Source organism: Strix uralensis, chromosome 2, assembly GCF_047716275.1.
Source record: "Strix uralensis isolate ZFMK-TIS-50842 chromosome 2, bStrUra1, whole genome shotgun sequence".
Taxonomy (NCBI): Eukaryota; Metazoa; Chordata; class Aves; order Strigiformes; family Strigidae; genus Strix; species Strix uralensis.
This window is the reverse complement of record NC_133973.1, coordinates 112,997,403-113,016,856: the sequence shown is the minus strand read 5'-3', so window position 1 is coordinate 113,016,856 and position 19,454 is coordinate 112,997,403. Positions and strand designations below refer to the sequence as shown.

At 39.5% G+C, this 19,454-nt stretch overlaps 1 protein-coding gene across 2 annotated transcripts in view; it reads right to left on the bottom strand.

The window, feature by feature from the left end:
- N4BP2L2 (NEDD4 binding protein 2 like 2) overlaps positions 1-13,122 on the bottom strand; it is a 28,484-nt gene extending 15,362 nt beyond the window's left edge. The window contains exons 1-4 of one of the 2 annotated variants that reach the window (XM_074859856.1): positions 12,981-13,122; positions 12,348-12,399; positions 9,046-10,490; positions 8,369-8,537 (exon numbers count right to left, since the gene is read on the bottom strand). In XM_074859856.1, coding sequence (XP_074715957.1) covers positions 8,384-8,537; positions 9,046-10,490 — 1,599 coding nt within the window. In that variant the 5' untranslated portion in view covers positions 12,348-12,399; positions 12,981-13,122 and the 3' untranslated portion in view covers positions 8,369-8,383. Of the gene's footprint in view, positions 1-8,368; positions 8,538-9,045; positions 10,491-12,347; positions 12,400-12,980 lie in introns of those variants that run through there. The other variant, XM_074859854.1, reaches the window with a different exon arrangement.
- Between the last annotated feature and the right edge of the window lie 6,332 nt (positions 13,123-19,454).

The window sequence follows — 19,454 nt, the reverse complement described above, 5'->3', positions numbered from 1 at the left end:
TGTAGAACTGTAGTTTCAGTTTAGTAGATGACAAGAAATTTAAGATAGGATCTCTTCATGTGTCATTCATACGTTAGTGCTAACAGGGTGATAGGAGAGCCATGCATTTTATTATCCGTGCATGTATTACTTCAAATCAGGAGAAAAATAATCACTTCTCGAATCACCTAAACCACTTGATTACACTGTTTTAGCTTGGTTTTCTAAGGCAATGCCATTCCATGGGAACTTCTGGACATATAGACCAATTTCAGCAAAACCTGACAGAATATTCTCTCAAAATATGGGGGGGGCGAAGAACAACAAACAGACAAACCAAACTTGTAAACAAATGGATAAAATGCCCAGATTTAAATTAGAACCCATAAAGATATAGAAAAAGATTGCAACTCAAATTTCACATTTACCCAGTCCTTTAGGCCTGCTATTTCCAAGCAACATAGAGAATTTACTGGCTAGAGATTTACTTCATTTGTAGGTCAGAATAAGTTGCATTACATTCTGCTTCTTGCACAGCTAACATTAAAGATAATGGGAGAAATATAAGTACAGTTTAGCAAACAATAAAAGATGCTGGGGAAGCCAATGAGGGTAAGAAGGGAACTCAGAGGAACAAAGTTGCAATGTTCACTGTTTAACATGTTTATTTCTATTCTATATTGTAATGTTTTATATTACAGATAATATGTTTATTATTTACAGAAGTTACTGCAACGGGTGATGTAGCAATACTACAAAAATCCATTAAGCTTTTCTAGGATTCTGTATTTGCATTTGTGGTGGTGCAATTCTCATCCCTCCCCGCCCCTCCTTGCTGGGCTGCTTGGTGCTACGTGTGATTCCACACACATCCCCCCGAGCTATACACCAATCTGCAAAGATAAGGACTGATAACTTTAAGGTGCCCCCTTAACAAGCCTGGCTCCTGCCCTCCCGACTGCTCCAAAACAGTTATAACAGCCCATCATCTCCTAAGGGCCTGGCACACCTGTGCCTGGCATGTGGTCAAATGGGAACAATAACAGAGTTGCACATTCATCAAGTTCTTGTGCAACTGCTGGAAGACACCAGAAGGTATCTGACAAAAGTCAGTTATCTTGGACCCTATAAATTGCGACCACAAGGGAGACCCTTTGAGCTCTCCTGGATCACAGCGGGCCTGTGACCAGCATCTCCCCTGAGCTGGGACGCCTCTCAGGTACCAAAACCCTTAAGGTGTCATCTGCTGCCAGAGCTGACGGAAGGCCAGGGTGAAGTCAACCTGCTCGAGTCTCAATTATCGCCCATTGAGGAATGCCAAGGCATTGTGAGTATTTGCTCTAAACTTGAGAGGGAAATTTTCTTTTGAGCTAGCTTCTCTTTCACCCGTTCTTTCTCTGCTTATTGGTGTGTGGGTACGTACTTGATTCTACTGGATCCAGATACTTTTGTCTCTGTGTGTGTTTGTACGTTTTGTGTATGCGCATGCATATATGTATAAATTAACGTACCGTTAAGGAAGTTAGTGTGAATCTTGTCATTTTAGAATCTGTAAATAAGTCACTTTTCTTTCTTTCAACCTTTCTGAATTATTTTGTAATGATAAATTGCTGTTAGTTATTAATAAATCTAGATTTCCTGCTAAATCATTACTGTGTTAATACTTTCAACCGCGACAGCATTGTCATGAAATGCCACAGCCAAACCTTCTAGAAGCATCATAGAGCTGACTTTTGGATTTAACTAAAATGAATCCTAAATATTGCCCAGGCACACCAACAAAAATACCTGGGATTCAGAGAAACTGATTGTAGCAAAGTTACAGGGAATAATTAACTGCTGGTTGATTAATAACATCAGAATCTCTGCCAAATCAAATCCACATTAATCCATCCCAATGAGCAATCCCCGTTCTGTCAAATGTAAACTTTATTTTCAGAAAGTCCTTGGAAAACGGGGTTTAAAGGAAAACCTTATAAAACTGAGACAACAGTACAATTCTGTTTAAAGTCTGATCTACAGAATATGTGTGATTACAAAACCTCCTTGACTATTTGTTTTCTACAGTATATTTAAATTTGAAAATAGAAAACAGTCGGTTAGTGCCACAGAGCACTTATAGCCCATTGCAACACTCAGATATCACTGTCCTGTGGAAATTTAAGCAACTGTTCTGGCTCAGAAATAGGCAATGTACCCAAAGGCTACAAAAAACAAACTGCACTAGCAGTATGTGGGGGATTTCACCACTGCTGAGGTGGCAGGAACAGAAAAGAACTGGCCATATCCCAAATAATGTAGGGGAACAAATGCACATTAGTTCTAAGTTACCGAGCTTTCCTATATACATATATATATCTGCAGGAAGAACTACTTAATTCCTACACAAGAAATTTGCTATGTTTTGTCACCTGTCACCAACAACAGACCTGTTGCAGATCATAGTTTAATGACCAGGACACTGTATTATGTATTCACTTACATTCCTACACACTTATTGTCCCACAGCTATGTTGTTGGTTATTTTTGCTTTTAAAATATAGAGATTTGTAACAACAAAATTGAGATTACCAAGCACCAGAAGAAACTACTAACGATGCACCTGTCAAGTAACACGATCAAAGCTGCATACAAGCTGTTTTTGTCTTGCTCTTTCTCCCTTTTCCAGAGTATTAAGGTTACCTCAGGACAAATAGCAATGCTATTTCAGAAAGCAGAGCATGATACACCAAAAGTACAGCCACTTTTTTTGGACATTGTTCAATAATTATTTTTGTTAGAGCCTATCTCTTTTAATAGGATGCATATTACACCGGTTTAGGAGAGCACAGAAGGATTCAAAGCCTGTTTTTGTTCTAAGTACATAAAATGGCACCAGTAAATCATACACCACACACAACAGCATGTTTTAATGTCTATTCCTTTCTTGTATAAAGTATTTAACAGGAATTTAGATTAAGTTACTTGGCCATGATTTCACACACGGCCCAATTTTCTTATTTACAGTGTGCTACATTTGCCGACTAATAATGCTAGAAAAATTGATCCACCTTCCACACTCACTTTTTGTGTGCTGAATGTATATACACACATCTGAAAAGAGTAACAACCATCTGCCTTAATAAAAGGGTTAGCAAATAACTGGGATTCTTATACTAGTTGAGTAGACAGACACACCCCTACAGCTCCTAGGAGCCTGATCATCAGGTTTCTGTAGGAATATATATGAACTTTTTATTTTTATTTCTAGGAACTGACTTTGTTTGCTCAGTGTTCTCAGAATAATTCACTTAAAATCTTCTGTTGTATCTTCCAAACATCATTAGTAGCAATACAGAAGCACAAAGACAAGGGTTTGCGAATCCTGCAGACCCATCAAAGTTTATTCCTGAAATATTTTGTTGTTATTCCTTGAAGTTCAGAATACACCAGCTTATTTATGAACATATATAACTGATATAACAGATTTAATATAGTGAACTATGTTTGCAAGGATAATCCTAAAATTACAGAATTTGGGAAGGCAAAGGGACTACCAAAGAGGCCAGAGTAACAGAACCCTTACCCTATACACAACCCACAAGCTATCACAATGCAATGGGTTTATGAACTGAAACTTAATTATTACAGCAATGATTGTAGCCTGTTCCTAAACTGTGAAATCAAATCATAAAACATAATGTACTAAAAGCCTGACAATCACCTCTTTCAGAATTTGTAGTATTTAAGCTTGCAAAATTTAAAACACAAACATACTTGTCAACATCATATGGAATAATTCACATACTTTTAACATGTATTTGGAAATAAAATTATCCCAGGCTCATGAACTAGGAAACAGAAATGACAAAAAGCACATCTATGCAAAGAAAGCATCATTACTATTCTAAACCTACAAAGAGATGATATTCCACTTTTGAGAGATGGAGGAAGAAAAAAGTAAAATAAATACATTTCTAATAAGAGACTCAAATTACAAATCAGTCAGCATCAATATGTGCACATGCCTGCAATGAGTAGCAGTATTACCCAACTGCTGTAATCCAGCTTTTCCACCCTAAACCTTCCCTGCAATTGAACACCCACCTTTGAACATAGTAGGACAGTGAAATTAAAGCAGATAAAACAATTAAAGCAGCTCACCTACTTTTTCCAGACATGCTATCTGATCTAATAGAAGATTAGCTTGACATAAAAAACCCACCTTGAATCCGAAAATGCTCATTTTAACTACTCAGCAAACCAATACACATTTTTTCCAGTGCACGCATGCATACACACACACAAATCCTGCCTTTTCTTCAAAACTAAAATGATCCCCCAACCTACATCTGAGTTAGCCCATTTTGATAGGTGATTTTATAAGAAAGATCTCTCAGAAACTCGTAACTCACCTATTTAAAATAGCTAACATACCACAGATGAGGAAAAAATAGATAGTAACTAAATATAATTTAAAAATCTGTAGTATTACTAAGCAATGTAAATGTTACTTTAAAAGCATTGTTTGTAACACTGTTTAAAGAAATACATAACTAGAGACAACAGCACACAATTGTTTCTACATTCAGGTATAAATATTAACTCTTCCACTCAGAAGACTGAGACTTTATTCTTAGGAAGAATAAAGACGACTGTCTTCATATATTCCTGACAATGGCTTTAAATCAAAATATACTTTTAAAATGACACCAGTATTTGTTCTTTCAAACTCTCAAAGCTCCTTTTTATTCAAATTCATGTTCAGATATTTATGGAGGAATGGCAAATTGCAATTGCTGCCAAGTTCAGTAGCAAAATATCCTAAAAATACAAGTCTGTTTTCTTATAACTTTTTCTAGCATTGTAAGATCATATTATCATTTACTTCTCATTGTAACAGACTTCTGTTACCTCGGCTAAAGATATCTTGCTAGGTATCTGCCTCGTCAAATTGTTTTAGAAAATTTCTAACTAAATGGTCAATCACTTCTAAAACCAAGGAAGAAATACAGCATGTTTATGATGTTTCATTATTCCAAGCTTTTCTCTGAGAATCTTTCGATTGAGGAAGTGAACTCTCGCAAAGTACATGTGTTCACTTTTCGTGCAAAAATTTTTTGTAAAACTGCCCAAGCTGTAGAACTTTAAAGTATGACATGCACAGAAAGTAATAGTACAAAGTACCCATTTTTGTACAAAGTAGAGCAGAAAACGCAGAGTCTCCCTGCAGTAAACCCATTCCTGAACAAAGCATTCTGGCAGTGGCAGGAAGCTGATTCAGTACCAACACTGCATCGTAAGAACACACTTGTCCCACCACAATCTTAAGAATTGCAAGAGAAGGAAGAATTGGCCTAAAATAGGAAGGACATGGGAAGCATAGTGGTATAAACACTGGAACAAGCAACTTGGTCGTGGCAGCAGACCCAGGAAACTGGGACAAGGCAAAGAGTGAAGCGCAAGCAAGACACTGGTACAATGAAGCTGGGAATGAGGTAATACCACCGTCTGAAACAGGGACAAGATGAATCTGGGAAGAAAGGTGGTGAAGAAGAAGGAACTGAGAAATCAGCTTAGAATTTAGAAGCAGATGTACAGCTAGTAAACACAGACCAAAAGCCATGGTTGGATAGGAAGAGGAAAACAAAACTGGAAATAGATGGATAAAGCGATAGGAACTCAACTAAGCCTCAGGAGGCTGGGATTGTCTAGGTCAGGTGAACGCAGGAAATAAATCGAGGAGATGAAGGTAGCTCCCCAATGACCAGGAAACCACTAATGTTATGCTCACATTTAAGGCAGGAAAAGACAAGGACCCAAGGAATTAAAGTCTGCTCAACCTCACCTAACCTCAGTTCTGGAAAGACAACGGAGTGCATCCTCTCAGAATCTATTTCCAAACATATGAAGGAAACAAAAGTAATCAAGAAGAGTCAATGTGGGTTTTGCAACCGACAAATTCTTCTTTACTGACCAGAATGCACTCTCTGATGAAACAACTGCCTTTGTGGATGAGGACAGTGATGAATGTCTCATACTTTGAAATTATCAAGGCTTCCAACATCATCTCCCAGTCAGTAACAAGCAGAGTACAGCAAGTGATGATAGTGGGACAAATTTTTTGCAGTATCTTCATCGTTAATCTGGATGTTGAGGCAGAGAACTTGCAGATGACACCAAATTAGCAGCGATGCCTGACATACTGAACAGTAGGGCTTCTATCCAGAAGGCCACTGTGAAACTTGAGCACTGGGCTGAGTAAAACATCATGAAGCTCAACAAGGGAAAGAACAAAGTTCTGCAACTGGTGAAAAAGAAGCCTAAGCATGAGTACAGGAGGGAAAGCAACTGCTTGAGCTGCCCTGCTGAAAAGGATCTGAGGATTACAGTGGACATCAAACTGGAGATGAGTGAATGATGTGCTTTCATCAAAAGAAGAGCAAGCACATGCTGGGCTTTAGTAGAGAAAATGTAGCCAGTAGATCAACATAAGGCATCATCCACATTCTACCTGGCTCTTGTGCAGTCAATTCTGAAATACTGTGCCCAGTTTGGGGCCTCCCAGTTCAAAAGACATGCTGAAAACCATGAAAGGGCTGAACAGATGGTTACCAAGATGGCTAAGGGCATGCCACCTACAGGGAGAGATTAATAGCAGCTAGACTTTTAGCCTGGCAATGAAGACAGTAAAAGACCATCTGATATCAGCCTGTTACAGAGAATAATCCTATCCCCTTACCTGAAGGGAAGCTGCAAAGATGATGAGCCAGAATGTGCCAGGTAACTGCACATGTTATAACACAGGAGAACACATGAACACATGCAAATTATGGCTTGGGAACCTCAGTTTGGAGATTAGGAAGAACTCCCTTACTAGTAGGGTAGTACTGCACCAGAAAAGCTTGGAGAGACTGTGGAATCTCTGCACTTGTAGGTTTTTCAAGATCAGGCTAGACAAAGACACAGCTGATCTGATCCAACAATGGTAACAGACATGCTCCAAGCAGAACAACGGACTAGTTGACCTCCACAAGCCTCTTCCAAAAAAACATGCCTGTGATTCCAAGCAGTTGGGATGGAAGAGTCAAAACAAAACACAGACTTCAGTGGAAGATTCAGGACAGACATGGGTTAAGTCTGGGAGCAGGAGGAATAGTGCCTGTACTTACAAACCCTTACTTCGCACAAAAAGCAGATACGAATTCAAGATTCCTGGGTCTCACTACTCTGCTCTGCTGTCATTTCACATTTGGGAAACCCACTTGCAAGATGCATCTTGTTCCCTTCTAGTGCTGATCCACCCAGATGATGTCAATTTTCTGCTTTTCCTTCACAGCCATTTTGCTAGCACAAGTGGTAGAGGTTTGTCTGCAGGTGCTAAAGATGCGAAGCCTGCAAAGATACCTGTGGGTACTACTATGACATCAGAAAACTGTATTTGCTGTCCTACTCTGCAGATTTCGATGGTGTTACATGGAAAAAACATATTCAACTTTGTTAAGAATAAGACTTAATTAATAATACATATTTTTTTCCCCATAGGCAGCCATTAATTCTGGGATTCTTTCCCCCCAGGTACCTAAGACCCTAAGATATGATTTCATGGGAATTAATAATTGCAGCCAAGCACTGAACATATGAAACTGTGTATAAATTGAATACACTGAAAAACAAGTCCCACACAGTTCAAATTCTGCACCCAAATTTGGTGACTGTTCTTGACCTTGATCTCCTAGTGCCCACTTTCCCATCTGTTAAATAAAATTAGTAATTGATCTCACTAGCGAGGGATGAAAAAAGCATGAGTATGTGATCATAGAAACCTGGAGACATTTAGAATCTTTCAGATAATATGAATAATTTGGAGAAAGATTCAGAGACAGTTCAGCACACCAAACTTGGAAAACAATATTTTATATCTTCACATTATTATCCAATTCCTGCACTGAATGAGGCAGCACTTTATCCACAGGGTTATTTTGTTAAATTTTCTATGTTGCTTCCATATATTAAAGGAATTATTGCATTAATACCCGCACGGGCACATGCAGCTCCAGAAATGCAGGTTTGCAAAACAGACCAATCAGTAACTAGAAAATATTATAGTTATTATACAAACATATAAGCTAGAGATTTCTAATAGGTATTCTTCTCTGATATGGAGATCATGGTCTCCTAAATATCAGGAACACACACACAAACAGCAAGGTTACTCTATAATACAAAAAACAAGGAAGAACATGATCACTCCATCTATTTCATAGACTCTTAGCATACAACAGAAGATAACCACAGAAGACATCCCATTTGTGATGTACAGTTTCTGGATAAAGTTCAATCAGTAAGTACTGATACAATAAATTTTTTTTTGCATATAAGAGAAACCTATTTTCACTTAATAGTGTTTGTGCTCTATGTCAACTTATGTGCTTTTTAAATTAGAACAAAAAAAAAGTGAAAATCCAAGTTGAAGCTGGTACCTGCTTTTAACCCTGTCAGACTTCAATAAGTGTATTTTTAAGGGAAAATACTTTTCTTGTGAGTTGTTCACAAATGAACAGAGAATTTGACAGACACTGTGTGAAAAAAAGGGAATGAGATTATGCTCAGTTTCATCAACACACTGAAAACAAATTAAGTATTTTCAGAATAGCAAAATTCTTCTAACAGTCTTTGAAGATTTTTTGCATGGGCATAAAAAAGTACTTCTGGTTCAAATTAATGCTTTTAGATTTGATGAAGATTTTTTTAAATTAAGGAATTTAAGAATAAAAAAAGAGGCAGACTATCACATACTGGTACACCTGCAAGTTTCAGAATAAATGATTATGCAATTTAATAGATACAAAACATTTTAAATTTAACACAAAAGAGCTCACATTCATCAAAACTCCAAAGGAGACAAAAATCCCAAGCAAATATTTTTAATATTTACTGTCATTTATACTCATTAAGTAAAAATTACTGCATTTTAATAGCCTAATTTACAAATAACAAAGTTTGCCAAATGCTTACAATTTTCTTTTTTAAATTCTTAAAAATTTTTATTTGAATAAGCTTCTCTAGCTTTAAGTCTTTACTTACCGAGAAAGTGTTGATTTCCCTGAACCAGGTAAGCCTCTTAAGATGAGGAGAAATTTCTGTGAACAACTAAATCTTTCTTCAGGTAACCATGAGGAAGAAGAGCTGTGCATTCCTTCTGTATCATCAGCTTTAGGATCCTTCCAACACTCTTCCCTGGTTTCACAGAAACCATTCTTTTGGAGTCCATTCTGGCCATTATTTCCATTTCTGAAGACCTGAGTATTATGGATATCAATATCACCAGCGTAGTTGGCACTTTGAACAAGCAATGGACCATGATTGTTGATATCAGTATTTCCATGGTAACCATGATAATTTTTGTAAGAAAGTTCACCATCCTGAGAAGGGAGAGCATTTGTTTTTTGTGGTGGGGAATTAAGTATCTGAAAATGCAATTGATGGTTGAATCCAGGAGTAGGAGGTCCCTGAGGTACTATGAAAGACCCTGTTGACTGCCAAGCAGGTCTGAATTCAGGCACTGAGTAGTTCCAATATTTAGAATCTACTTGTCCATTGAAGGTATTTTCAGTTTTCCAGTCACTTGTTTCCACGACAAACTGCTGCTCATTGCTTGTTTTCTGACTGCTCTGCTCCCCAAAGAAACACTGTCTATTCTCATAAAACGGTTGTGGGCTGCTTAACAATACATGTTGATAATCCTCCTGTGAGGTTTGACTACAGTTATATGGAGAGTATTTTTCCCGAGAACTTTCAGTTTCTTTTTCCTGAAAATTAGTATCTAAATTTTCATTTTCCAGCTGGTGAATTTCTTTATAGAACTGGTCCAGTTCATCATCTATTTCTGGTACAGCAGAAGAAACAGTCTGCATCTTCTTTGTCTCCTTTCTTTTAGCTCTGCTTTCATGCAATTCATCCTGATATCCCTCACTGCTTCTACACTCATTGCAACGACCAGATTTGTCCTGTTTGTTACTTTCGGCAGGCTTGTAAATCGGTCCGATAAATTCTTTGCTTGTAAAAAACTCTTCATCTGATTTATTTCTATTTACCGAGAATGATGTTCTGCTGGTTTCAGTATTATCTTCACCAGCGTTATTTGTAATAAAAGAGTCCTCCTTTTCTTCAACTTTAGTGTCATTTATTGATGCAAATGGAGGACTTACATTCTGCACAGTTTCTGAATCAACTGGCTGACTAAGCACTACATTATCTTCAGGGAGCACTTCACTGCGCATTCCCAAGATACAAGTAGGTATTTTCTCTTGCTTCTGCATTTCATGTTGCCCTTGGTTATCTGAGGCATACACTGGTATCAAATCACTTGACGTTCTCTCAGCATCCACCTCCTCCTGAATACCTTGGTCATCATCATCAGAGAGTTTCTCGTAAGCCCCTTCTGTTGACTTCATTTTTTTAGAACATGGTTCAATTGTGATTTCATCCTGACACTCCAAGAGCCTTACTCTACTTTCAGCATGAAGCATCTTAGAAAAAAAAATTAATACATTATCAGCATGCACATTTTTAACGTATAAAAAAGCAGAAGTTATTTAGGCCTATGATATACACCCTCAGACCCCTCACGGTCACAATTAAAACGTACTCAACCAGAAGAAAAGCAGATATCACCTACTGGAAGTATTGTTTAAACAAAATTGCCACATTATTGCACATCTTCAGCAAAGAACTACATTAGTGCTGTACCAGTCTAGCAGTCACATTTTATGATATATCTTAAATAATTTACAAATCACACTTTTCAATATGAATATTTAAAAAATTAATTACATCAACAACCTCTGTTCTCTGCTGACATATGTTGATCTGCCAAGTGTTATAAATCTCTCTTACAGATAAACATGTGCCAATTTCCAACACATTGATACCTGACATCACTACTAATATGACCAACAAAAACACAAATACTTCAATCACAAGGATTATTTTCTGTGACATGAACTGAACGCAACTAATTCATTTAACACCAAACAGATGCTGGATATAATTTATAATTTGTACTAGACAAATAAGACTTAAAATTAAATCTGCAATCTATTATTATGTTTCTCGGTTTGGAAGAACTAAAGCCCACTTGGATGCATGCTTTCTAAAAATAAGCACAAAAAAAAAGTAATCCCTGCCCCAAACAGATTTCAACCTGAGAATAAGCCAATAAATTCCAGAAAGATTCAGAGACAAGGGCAATTAAAAACAAAGCAAGATGGCACTGACCACTGTGACACGCAGTCATTATCTATCTATTAGTTAGAATTACTTGGATTTTCCTTTGTATTTCTGAAGTCTAGAGAGAATGTAACAAAAAGTCATAGTCATTATAAATCAAGTGCCACGTACTTTATTCATCAAATCCCCCCCCAAACAAATGCAATACCAAACAAGAAAGTATCTTTCCTACTAAAGGGTTTATTCTACCACTTTCTGTGAACATTTCACCTTTTAGGAATAAATATTAATACAATGTCACATGCTCCTCATTCTGAACAACAAATGAAGGTTTTTTTCTTCATCTGAAAAGGATTTGTAGGTAGTATTAAAGGAAAATTTTTAAGCAACATTTACCGTCTCATGAACTTGCAAAACTGGTAAGAAAAGGTGTTAACTCTGGGCACTTTCTCACCTACTACCCAAAGGAAGATAATTCCCCCATCCTCAGTCTCAAAATGTCTAAATGAAGGAGATTTTACTGTTTGCATTTGACTTTACTACTTGGAAGACAGCACTACTGTCAGAAGAGAGACAAACATGGCCATGCAACTATCCCTCTTCCTTACAATTGGTGACACAACATTGTGGCATACCTCTAACTTCTCAGTTCCTCCTTTTAGTAAATTAAAAAGCGAGTATAACATCATATGAATGGTGGACTCTATCCCCCATCTATCCAAAAATGTTACTCTACCTCCACTCAAAAACAGGATTGGAAAAAAAAAAAGTTGCTTTATTAGCTCCTGTTAAGCAGAGCCCATATTCTGATATGGAATGAAAACAGAGCATGTGAACACTTTCTGCATGACATGGTGACAGATGCTGCTCTGTGACTGCCCCACACAGGAATATCCTTCCTTGTTAATCCCTAACAGACTTTCTGACCATCCATGGGACAGTGCATGCAAAAGCATCTCCACTGGCATACTTGGAGGGGGGACAAAGCAAGTACGTACTGAGAAAGTACAATCTATGTGACAGTCTCGCCTCTTGAACAGGACAGGTATAGGTCTGTGGTATTTCTGTAATGAACCGGTTGTAAACATTGAACCTGACCTGGCATATGTGATTCACCAGTCTAGTGCTTGCAACACTAAATTACCACTTTAACTAACCTGCCAAACATCCAGAAGACTCAACCAGGTAGCTCAAGGCCTCAAGCTCCACCTGTATAATAAATTTCCAAATGGAGAAAGATGGCATATATGGCAGAACTTACAAATGGGGGGGAACTGACTAGCTTTGCTTGCGTGACCACCTCTTTCTGGGTAGGAGGGTGACAAAGCACGTAGGCCAGCGCCCCTCACACCCAGCCAGGCCACACCTCAGAGCGGGGGCAGCAGGCGCTGCTCCCGCACCGGGCTGGCGGCAGCGGGGCCGCCGCTAGGAGCGAGATGCCCAAGGCGAAGGCGCGGCTGCCGGGAGCCGCCAGCCCCAGCTCCCAGTAGGTGTGTCAGCCGCTCCCTTCCCTTCCCCCCGCCCCAGTGGAAGGCACCCCGCTCCCCTCCCCTTCCCTCAGCCCAGCGCCGATGTCCCATCACCTCAGCAGCCGGCTTCTGCACGCTAACACCGCCTCCCTCGCACTGCCCCCTTCCGCGCCCGGCCCCGCCGAACCGAGCACTCGGCCACAGTCCCCCTTTGCCACACGTCGGTGGAAGCAGCGGCGGTGGTGGCGGCGGGAAGAAGCGCCTTCCCGGCCAAGCCCCACTAAACAGAAGCTATAGCCACATGCGCGTGATAAGACCAACCTCAAGGCAGAGGCGCCCGCCCGTCTTCCGCCGCCTCGGCGAGCAGCGAGCTCCCGGCAGGCGGGGAGGGGCGGGGGTAGGAGAACACCGGCAACCCCTCGCCTTCAAAATGGCGCCGCCTCCTTCTGCCCCCTCACCCCACCCCGCCCCCCCGCTGCTATGGGACTGGTAGTTCCGCTCGGCCGGGCGTCGGACTACAGCTCCCAGCATCCCCTCCGCCAGGGGGGCGGAGCCGCCCCGCAGCGCGCGGCCGGCGGGAGCGGGCAGGCGGCGCCCAGGACAGGCCGCTGGCGGGCACTTGTGCGCGCGTGTGCCTCGGCCCGGGCGGGACGGGTCGGGTTGTGAGGGGCGGCGGGTCGGTGGGTCGGTGTGAGGAGCGGCGGCTGCCGCCTGCCCCGGTGGGGCGGGTGTCCCCCACACAGCCCCTTCCCCCCTCCCCGGAGGAAAAGGATCTAAGCCAAGGCGGGGAGTGGGTTTTAGGCTACTGTACGCTCACTTTGGGGTCGTTCTTTCGGCGTGCGGGGAGGTTTTGCGTTTGTGCGCAGCCTGGCCGGGGAGGGCAGAGGCCGTCTCCTTGGTTCCCAGCTTCGGGGGTTGCTGGCTGTACTGCGGTAGAATCGGCAGGCTTACTTCCTTAGCTCAGTGTTAAAACATCGAGTGTTTTATTCTTGGTGCAAGAAGACATCTCAGTTACTGAAAACAGGGCAGAAGCTCCAGCCGGCACCCTTGTTTGCGTTTCCTCTGTTCTGCTTTTGCACTCTCCTGCTCCGGCCGTTTGCTGTACCCACACCGCAGTCTGACGCTGGTTTCTGTGGTATGGTCTGCTTTCCTAAAGCTAACTGAGGGTTGGTTTCGTTTGTTTTAAATAATGAAATGAACTTTGCAGGCATGTTTTGCCCAGATGTTGGGCCTGTCCACGTTAGTTTGAATAAAGCATATTTTTTATTACTCATGTATATCCATGTACTAGATTAACTTGCTCTGACCACTGTGTGAAGGATAAAATACTTTCTTCTGTAGAATTTTGAGGATCAGAATGTTTATTTTGCTTTAAGTGGTATTCTGATTTTTGTGTAAGAACAACAAAGAAAGATGTTAGCAAGATTATGAAGTTCTGATGAGGATTGTCCCCAATGTAAAAGCTGCTCAAGTTTCCTAGACAAGCATTGTGCTTACATAAACTTCAAACTTTTCCCTGCAGCATGAGTAGAGTATATTTTTTCCATGATGTGAGTACATTATTTTTTTTTTCAAGCCTTGTGGTATAATGCAAAGCAAACCACATTTTTCCCAAGAAACAGTCTTGTAACAGTAATTCCCCAGTTTTCATTAGTGCACAAACCAGCTCCTGTAAGTGATGTGCCCATTCTAAATACCTGCAACATTTATGCTTTCAGATAACCCGAATAAATTATGAATATTTTAGAGTTTATATAATTTATAAAATCTCTAGTTCATTTGCTATAAATCATAAAAAGAAAACAACGATTATTAAAATCCACACCAGGCATTCTTTCCAGTTACCCCTGCGACCAAAACATAGTCTTTCGTGTGCTAGATGATAGACTTGTTTTGCTAAATGGTATGGAAGTGTCTTTGGTAGTATTTTAATTTACATCAGAAGTGAGCTTTTGAAATCAATCTCCTGATTCTTCCCATTTCCCATGCTTTGTTAAGATTAGTGCTCTTCCAATTTAAAAGCTACTGGAACGTGTATTGTACGAATGCCACAATCTTAGCATCAAATACTTTTCTGTATTGATTTGCACTTAACAGTGCTGCACTAGTTATTTAGACATTGCCTGCACCACAACCAGATCTGGGAAATCTGTGTGCAGCTTCATCTCAAGAAGAGGGTGGCATAACCTCGTTACTCCATTCCCGACTGGACAAACGACGTCTGAAGTCTCCTGGAAGGCAGGAGCAGTCGTATGTTTAGACATGGCCTTGCTGTGGCTTTGGGGCCTGCATTTTGCACCATATTTTGGCATTCACCGTCAAGAGACCAATTCTAAAGCTATTTTGAAGTAAAGAAGAATTCAGAAGGAACTGGTCATTTCTGCTTTGAGGAGATCTTTCAGGAAGGAAAATATGAAATGTCATAAAGAACTGACCTTTGCTACCAGGAAAAATGTAGAGACACAAGATATACAAAGGAGAATATTATGGCAGGTTGGTGGAATCTTTCTAATACAAGTATTTTTGGAAATACAAAGGGCTACAATGCTTTATTCTTCTACCCTTTTTCATTAAGGCTAGTCCTTAATTTTAATATTAAAAATATTTTGCAACCAAGATTCTTGACTTCTTGGAGAATCTTTTCTAATAGTAATACTATGGATTATTTAATCCTAAGGGAAAAACTATTTTCCATCTGAAATAATAATTATGTGCTTCCTTACACAAGCTAAATCATGAAACACCCAGGTTAACCATTTAGAGAGAATAAGAGTGTGCTGTACGTGGACCTTTTGAAGGTAGTATCTGGAGATTCAAGCTCTCAAGTGCTTCATGTTGTGTATCTAGTAATTGTTTCGGATGTATTTCATGTTGGGAATTCTCTCAGTACTTGTGTACATAATTAGATAAGCCACATGTTACAACTGACAATACCCTAATGTCATTTTTTCAGCCTCATTGAGGGTAATAAAATATACTTTCCCTGATGATATTACTACAGTTGCTACAGATCCCATATGGGAAGATGTTGTATTTCCTTGAGACAAAACTACAAACAATTTCCCCAGAATTCTCAGACTGCACTAGATGATAAAAGAAGTTTGTCCTGGTTTAACCAGGATAGGGTTAAGTTTCCCCAGCAGTGGGGGGGAGCTCTAGCCGGGTTATTCAGATACCATGTGGACATCACATCCTGGCAGGTCACATTTTCCTGGCGCGGAGCGCGGTGCACTCGTGGTTTTGTACATAGTGCTTCAAACTGCTGTATTTGGTAGCTATTTTGCTCTGTTCATTGCTGTCACTATTACTGTTATTGTTATTGCTGTTGTTTGTTGTGTTGCTATTGCACTGTTGTATTAAACCTTTCCTTATTTCAGTCTTGGGGCTTTGTATTTCACTCCCTTTGTGGGGGAGGGGTAGCGGCCGTGTGGTCTCAGACCCCGGCGGGGGCTAAACCACTACAAAGTTCCATCAGAAGCATCATCAGGAGAAGCTGATCAGGTACGTAAATGTAGTATCCAAGGGGAAAAGTAGTATCCAAGGAGCTGAACACTGTAATGGTGAAAATATTTACAAAGAAACATTAACAGATCATGGTTTTAATTTGTTTGCGGAGGAGCCTGAATGTTATAACTTAATTTTTTTTGTATGTTTATAAATTTGCTTAGAACTCTACTATGTATCCAGTAGAACTCTTACCATGTACCTCTATTCTGTGTCACCCAAATCACACTTCCTGGAACTTACAAAGCTCATCTGTGATTTTGGTGGAAACTTTTCATAGAAGTGAAAATAGAAGAGTGTAGTAGTGTTATTGCATGGGTAACAAATTATGAAAAATAATCTACTCTTGTGTTCCTTGACATTTATGCCATCACCTTCATATTAATGAAATGTTGACTTTAACTGATCTAAGAGAAGAGTGAAAAATTTCCACTTTATATAATCAGTTTTTGATTCAGTTTTCCAAGTGTCGTGTAAATTTAAGTTGATTTGAACATTTAAGATAGCATCACAATTCATATACATAAGGGAAATAAATAATGTTCTGTGAAAAAAATAGTTTTGGCATTATGTGACTTGAACATCTGAACTTGCAAATGGAGCATTTTCTCAGGGTAGTTTTTACATTTGATTTCCTCAATTAAAAAGGGAAGATGGCAACTGTTCACTCTGGAGGATCATCCTGATTCCTAATGGTTTACTGGTATAGTTGATGCTTTAGATCCATGGCAGAGATCACTGGTACTTGTACTAAAGTAGTTGTACTAACAGACTGCTCTCTTCTGCATGGGCCCAATTTCAGGTTCTGTGGAAAAAAATGCCTTAAGGTGCAATTTCAACTTATAACTAGATCACACTAAAACTGAGCTACTGTCAGAAAAGGGGCTTCTGCTGCTCTCTTCCCATACATGGGGATTCCTGGCTGCTGTCCTGTCTCCTCTCTCCTAGTAGCTTTTGTTTTTCTTTGACCCTGGAGAGAGCCAGTGCTCCTGCAGCACTGGTGGGCCCAGGCCGGCCAGTGCCAGGGAAGCAGCGGGAACAAGTAGCTGGGGAGCGTGCAGGGACTGGTACCCCTCCTTTCAGCAGCATTCAGCCGTTGCGTTAGTTTAACTGTATCACCTCACCCTCACTCTAAAGGTTACTAGCTAACATGACCCTACCCGCGGTGTTGCTCTACCCAGCGCCTCCTTGCTGTTGTTTAATGTTACACTCCAGTGTTTCTACCTACTGTGACTGCTGGTCGCTTCCTCATCTCTGCTGTTCCTTTCCAATATGATCTTGCTTCTTCCCTGGTTCCCATTATTCCTTTACATTCCGTAGACCTGTGTCACTTCCTACTGCGAATGTTGTTCCTTTTTTCCCTTCCCTCCCTTTCCATTTGATTCAGGGTGTTTTCTTTCTTCTGTTTTTTTATCACTTCCCTCTTTCCTGCAAAAGACTAATGTGGTGCGTTTATCTTGTCTTGCAAGTCTGGAACACAACATCACAGTGGCATCCATTTGCTGAGGGAAAACTACAGCAAATACATAACATACTCTGCAGAGAGAGAGGTACATTGTTTGGGTACACTGTAATGGTAGCAGGAAGAGGAATATTCTTCAGATTTCTCAAATTGCCAGTTCCTATTTAATAAAAGGGAAGCACTGGGTATTTATAATAAAAACATTCTATTATTTTCTCTAAGGTAAGATTTTCCTTAAATTTTCTTCTAGAAACATCTTAGATAATGTTAGATAATGTTTACATAACTTAGCATGAAGAAGGTAGCTGGTGTGAAAAATACTAATGCAAAAAATTAAGCGTTGACAAAACAGTAAATGCCTGTATCCTCCCTTTTAATAGAAAAGATTAGGCAAATTTAAGGTAGACAGAATGATGACACTCCATGTGTAACAACAAGGAAAAAAAGATCAAGATAAATACTCAGTGGGCACCACTTGAGATTGGCTTTTGCAATTAAGGGTTAATATGGAATGATAGCTCGTTTAGATCTTGTGCCTTGATCTTGTTATCAGACTTGACGCAGCAGAGTATTCTTTCTTCTTCTCATAACACTGTTCTTCTTCTAATAACACTTTAATAAGGCATGCACTTGAGTTCAAGAGGACTAGTTACATACTTATATTTAATCATCCCTCTTTCTAAAGGATAATCACCTTGGGTCTTAGTTTGTCTTGCCGCTTTGTACTTCACTAAATCTTGTTAGAAAAAGTGAGGCTTCAAGATGATTTAGGAAATACTCTTGCATAATTCTTTGAATTTAAATCAAACTATATCTAGAGAAAAATTCTGGTGAACATTAAGAGAACTGGTTTACTCAACCAACTAGGAATATTGTTTGCCAAATGGTTTTCTGAAATATTTCTATGGCAAAGAGGTATACTGATATGTAAATGTCAGATCAAAGTTTCAGTCATAAAAATTCAGTAACAGTTTTCAGTTTATTAGTTTCCACAAATAAAGGGGTTTTTTATTTTCAAATTTAAACTTGAGAATTAAGTTAGGAATTCTGTATTATAGTTTTGATAAAGTCCTATCTTTTTACCAAAAAATACCTCTACTGGCCTGCTGGTTATAGAAGGTAGGAGTATTTTTTGATATACGTAACAGATTCTAGTATGCAATATTTAAGCCATGGAGAGACTAGTGTTTCTTTTGATTATGATAAGTAGATTCATTTAAATCTTGTTATTTGATTCCCCTCCAGTATAGGATGAAACTTTTCGAAGATAAAAATGTAGCAACTGCTGGCCTACAGCAAAGCTGAGCTTATAGGTTGTGAAATATTAGGGGAAAGCAGACCAAGAAAACACAATTCTGAACAATTTATGTGTTTCAAAGTAGAGCACGGGGAATTTCTGGGAAGAGACACTCAAGGTGAAGGTCTAGGCACTGCTTAGTCTGCAAGAGTATCTAAATAGTAGCCTAAATTTACATAAAAATGGAGGAGACTGACTATAATTCTTCAGTAGGCTTAAATTCAATGGGACATTAAAATAAGTAGCTTTAAATAGAGGGCAGACAGTGGAATAGTAAAAGGAAAAAGAGTGAGTAGAAGAAAAAGAACATTGGGTAGAGCAACTGAAAAATAGCCAGCATTTTACACAGCAGAATATATTTAAGTATTTAATGTTTAATACATTAATCAGTGTTTAGTGAGAAGGAAAAAGGTGGTGAAGTACTGCAGAAGTTTAATGCAACATGCTTGGGTATGGCAATGTTAACATCCCCACTGTTGTAAATTACTTGTTCCTTTTAACTATGCAGTTGTTACCTGAAATTACTTTTATT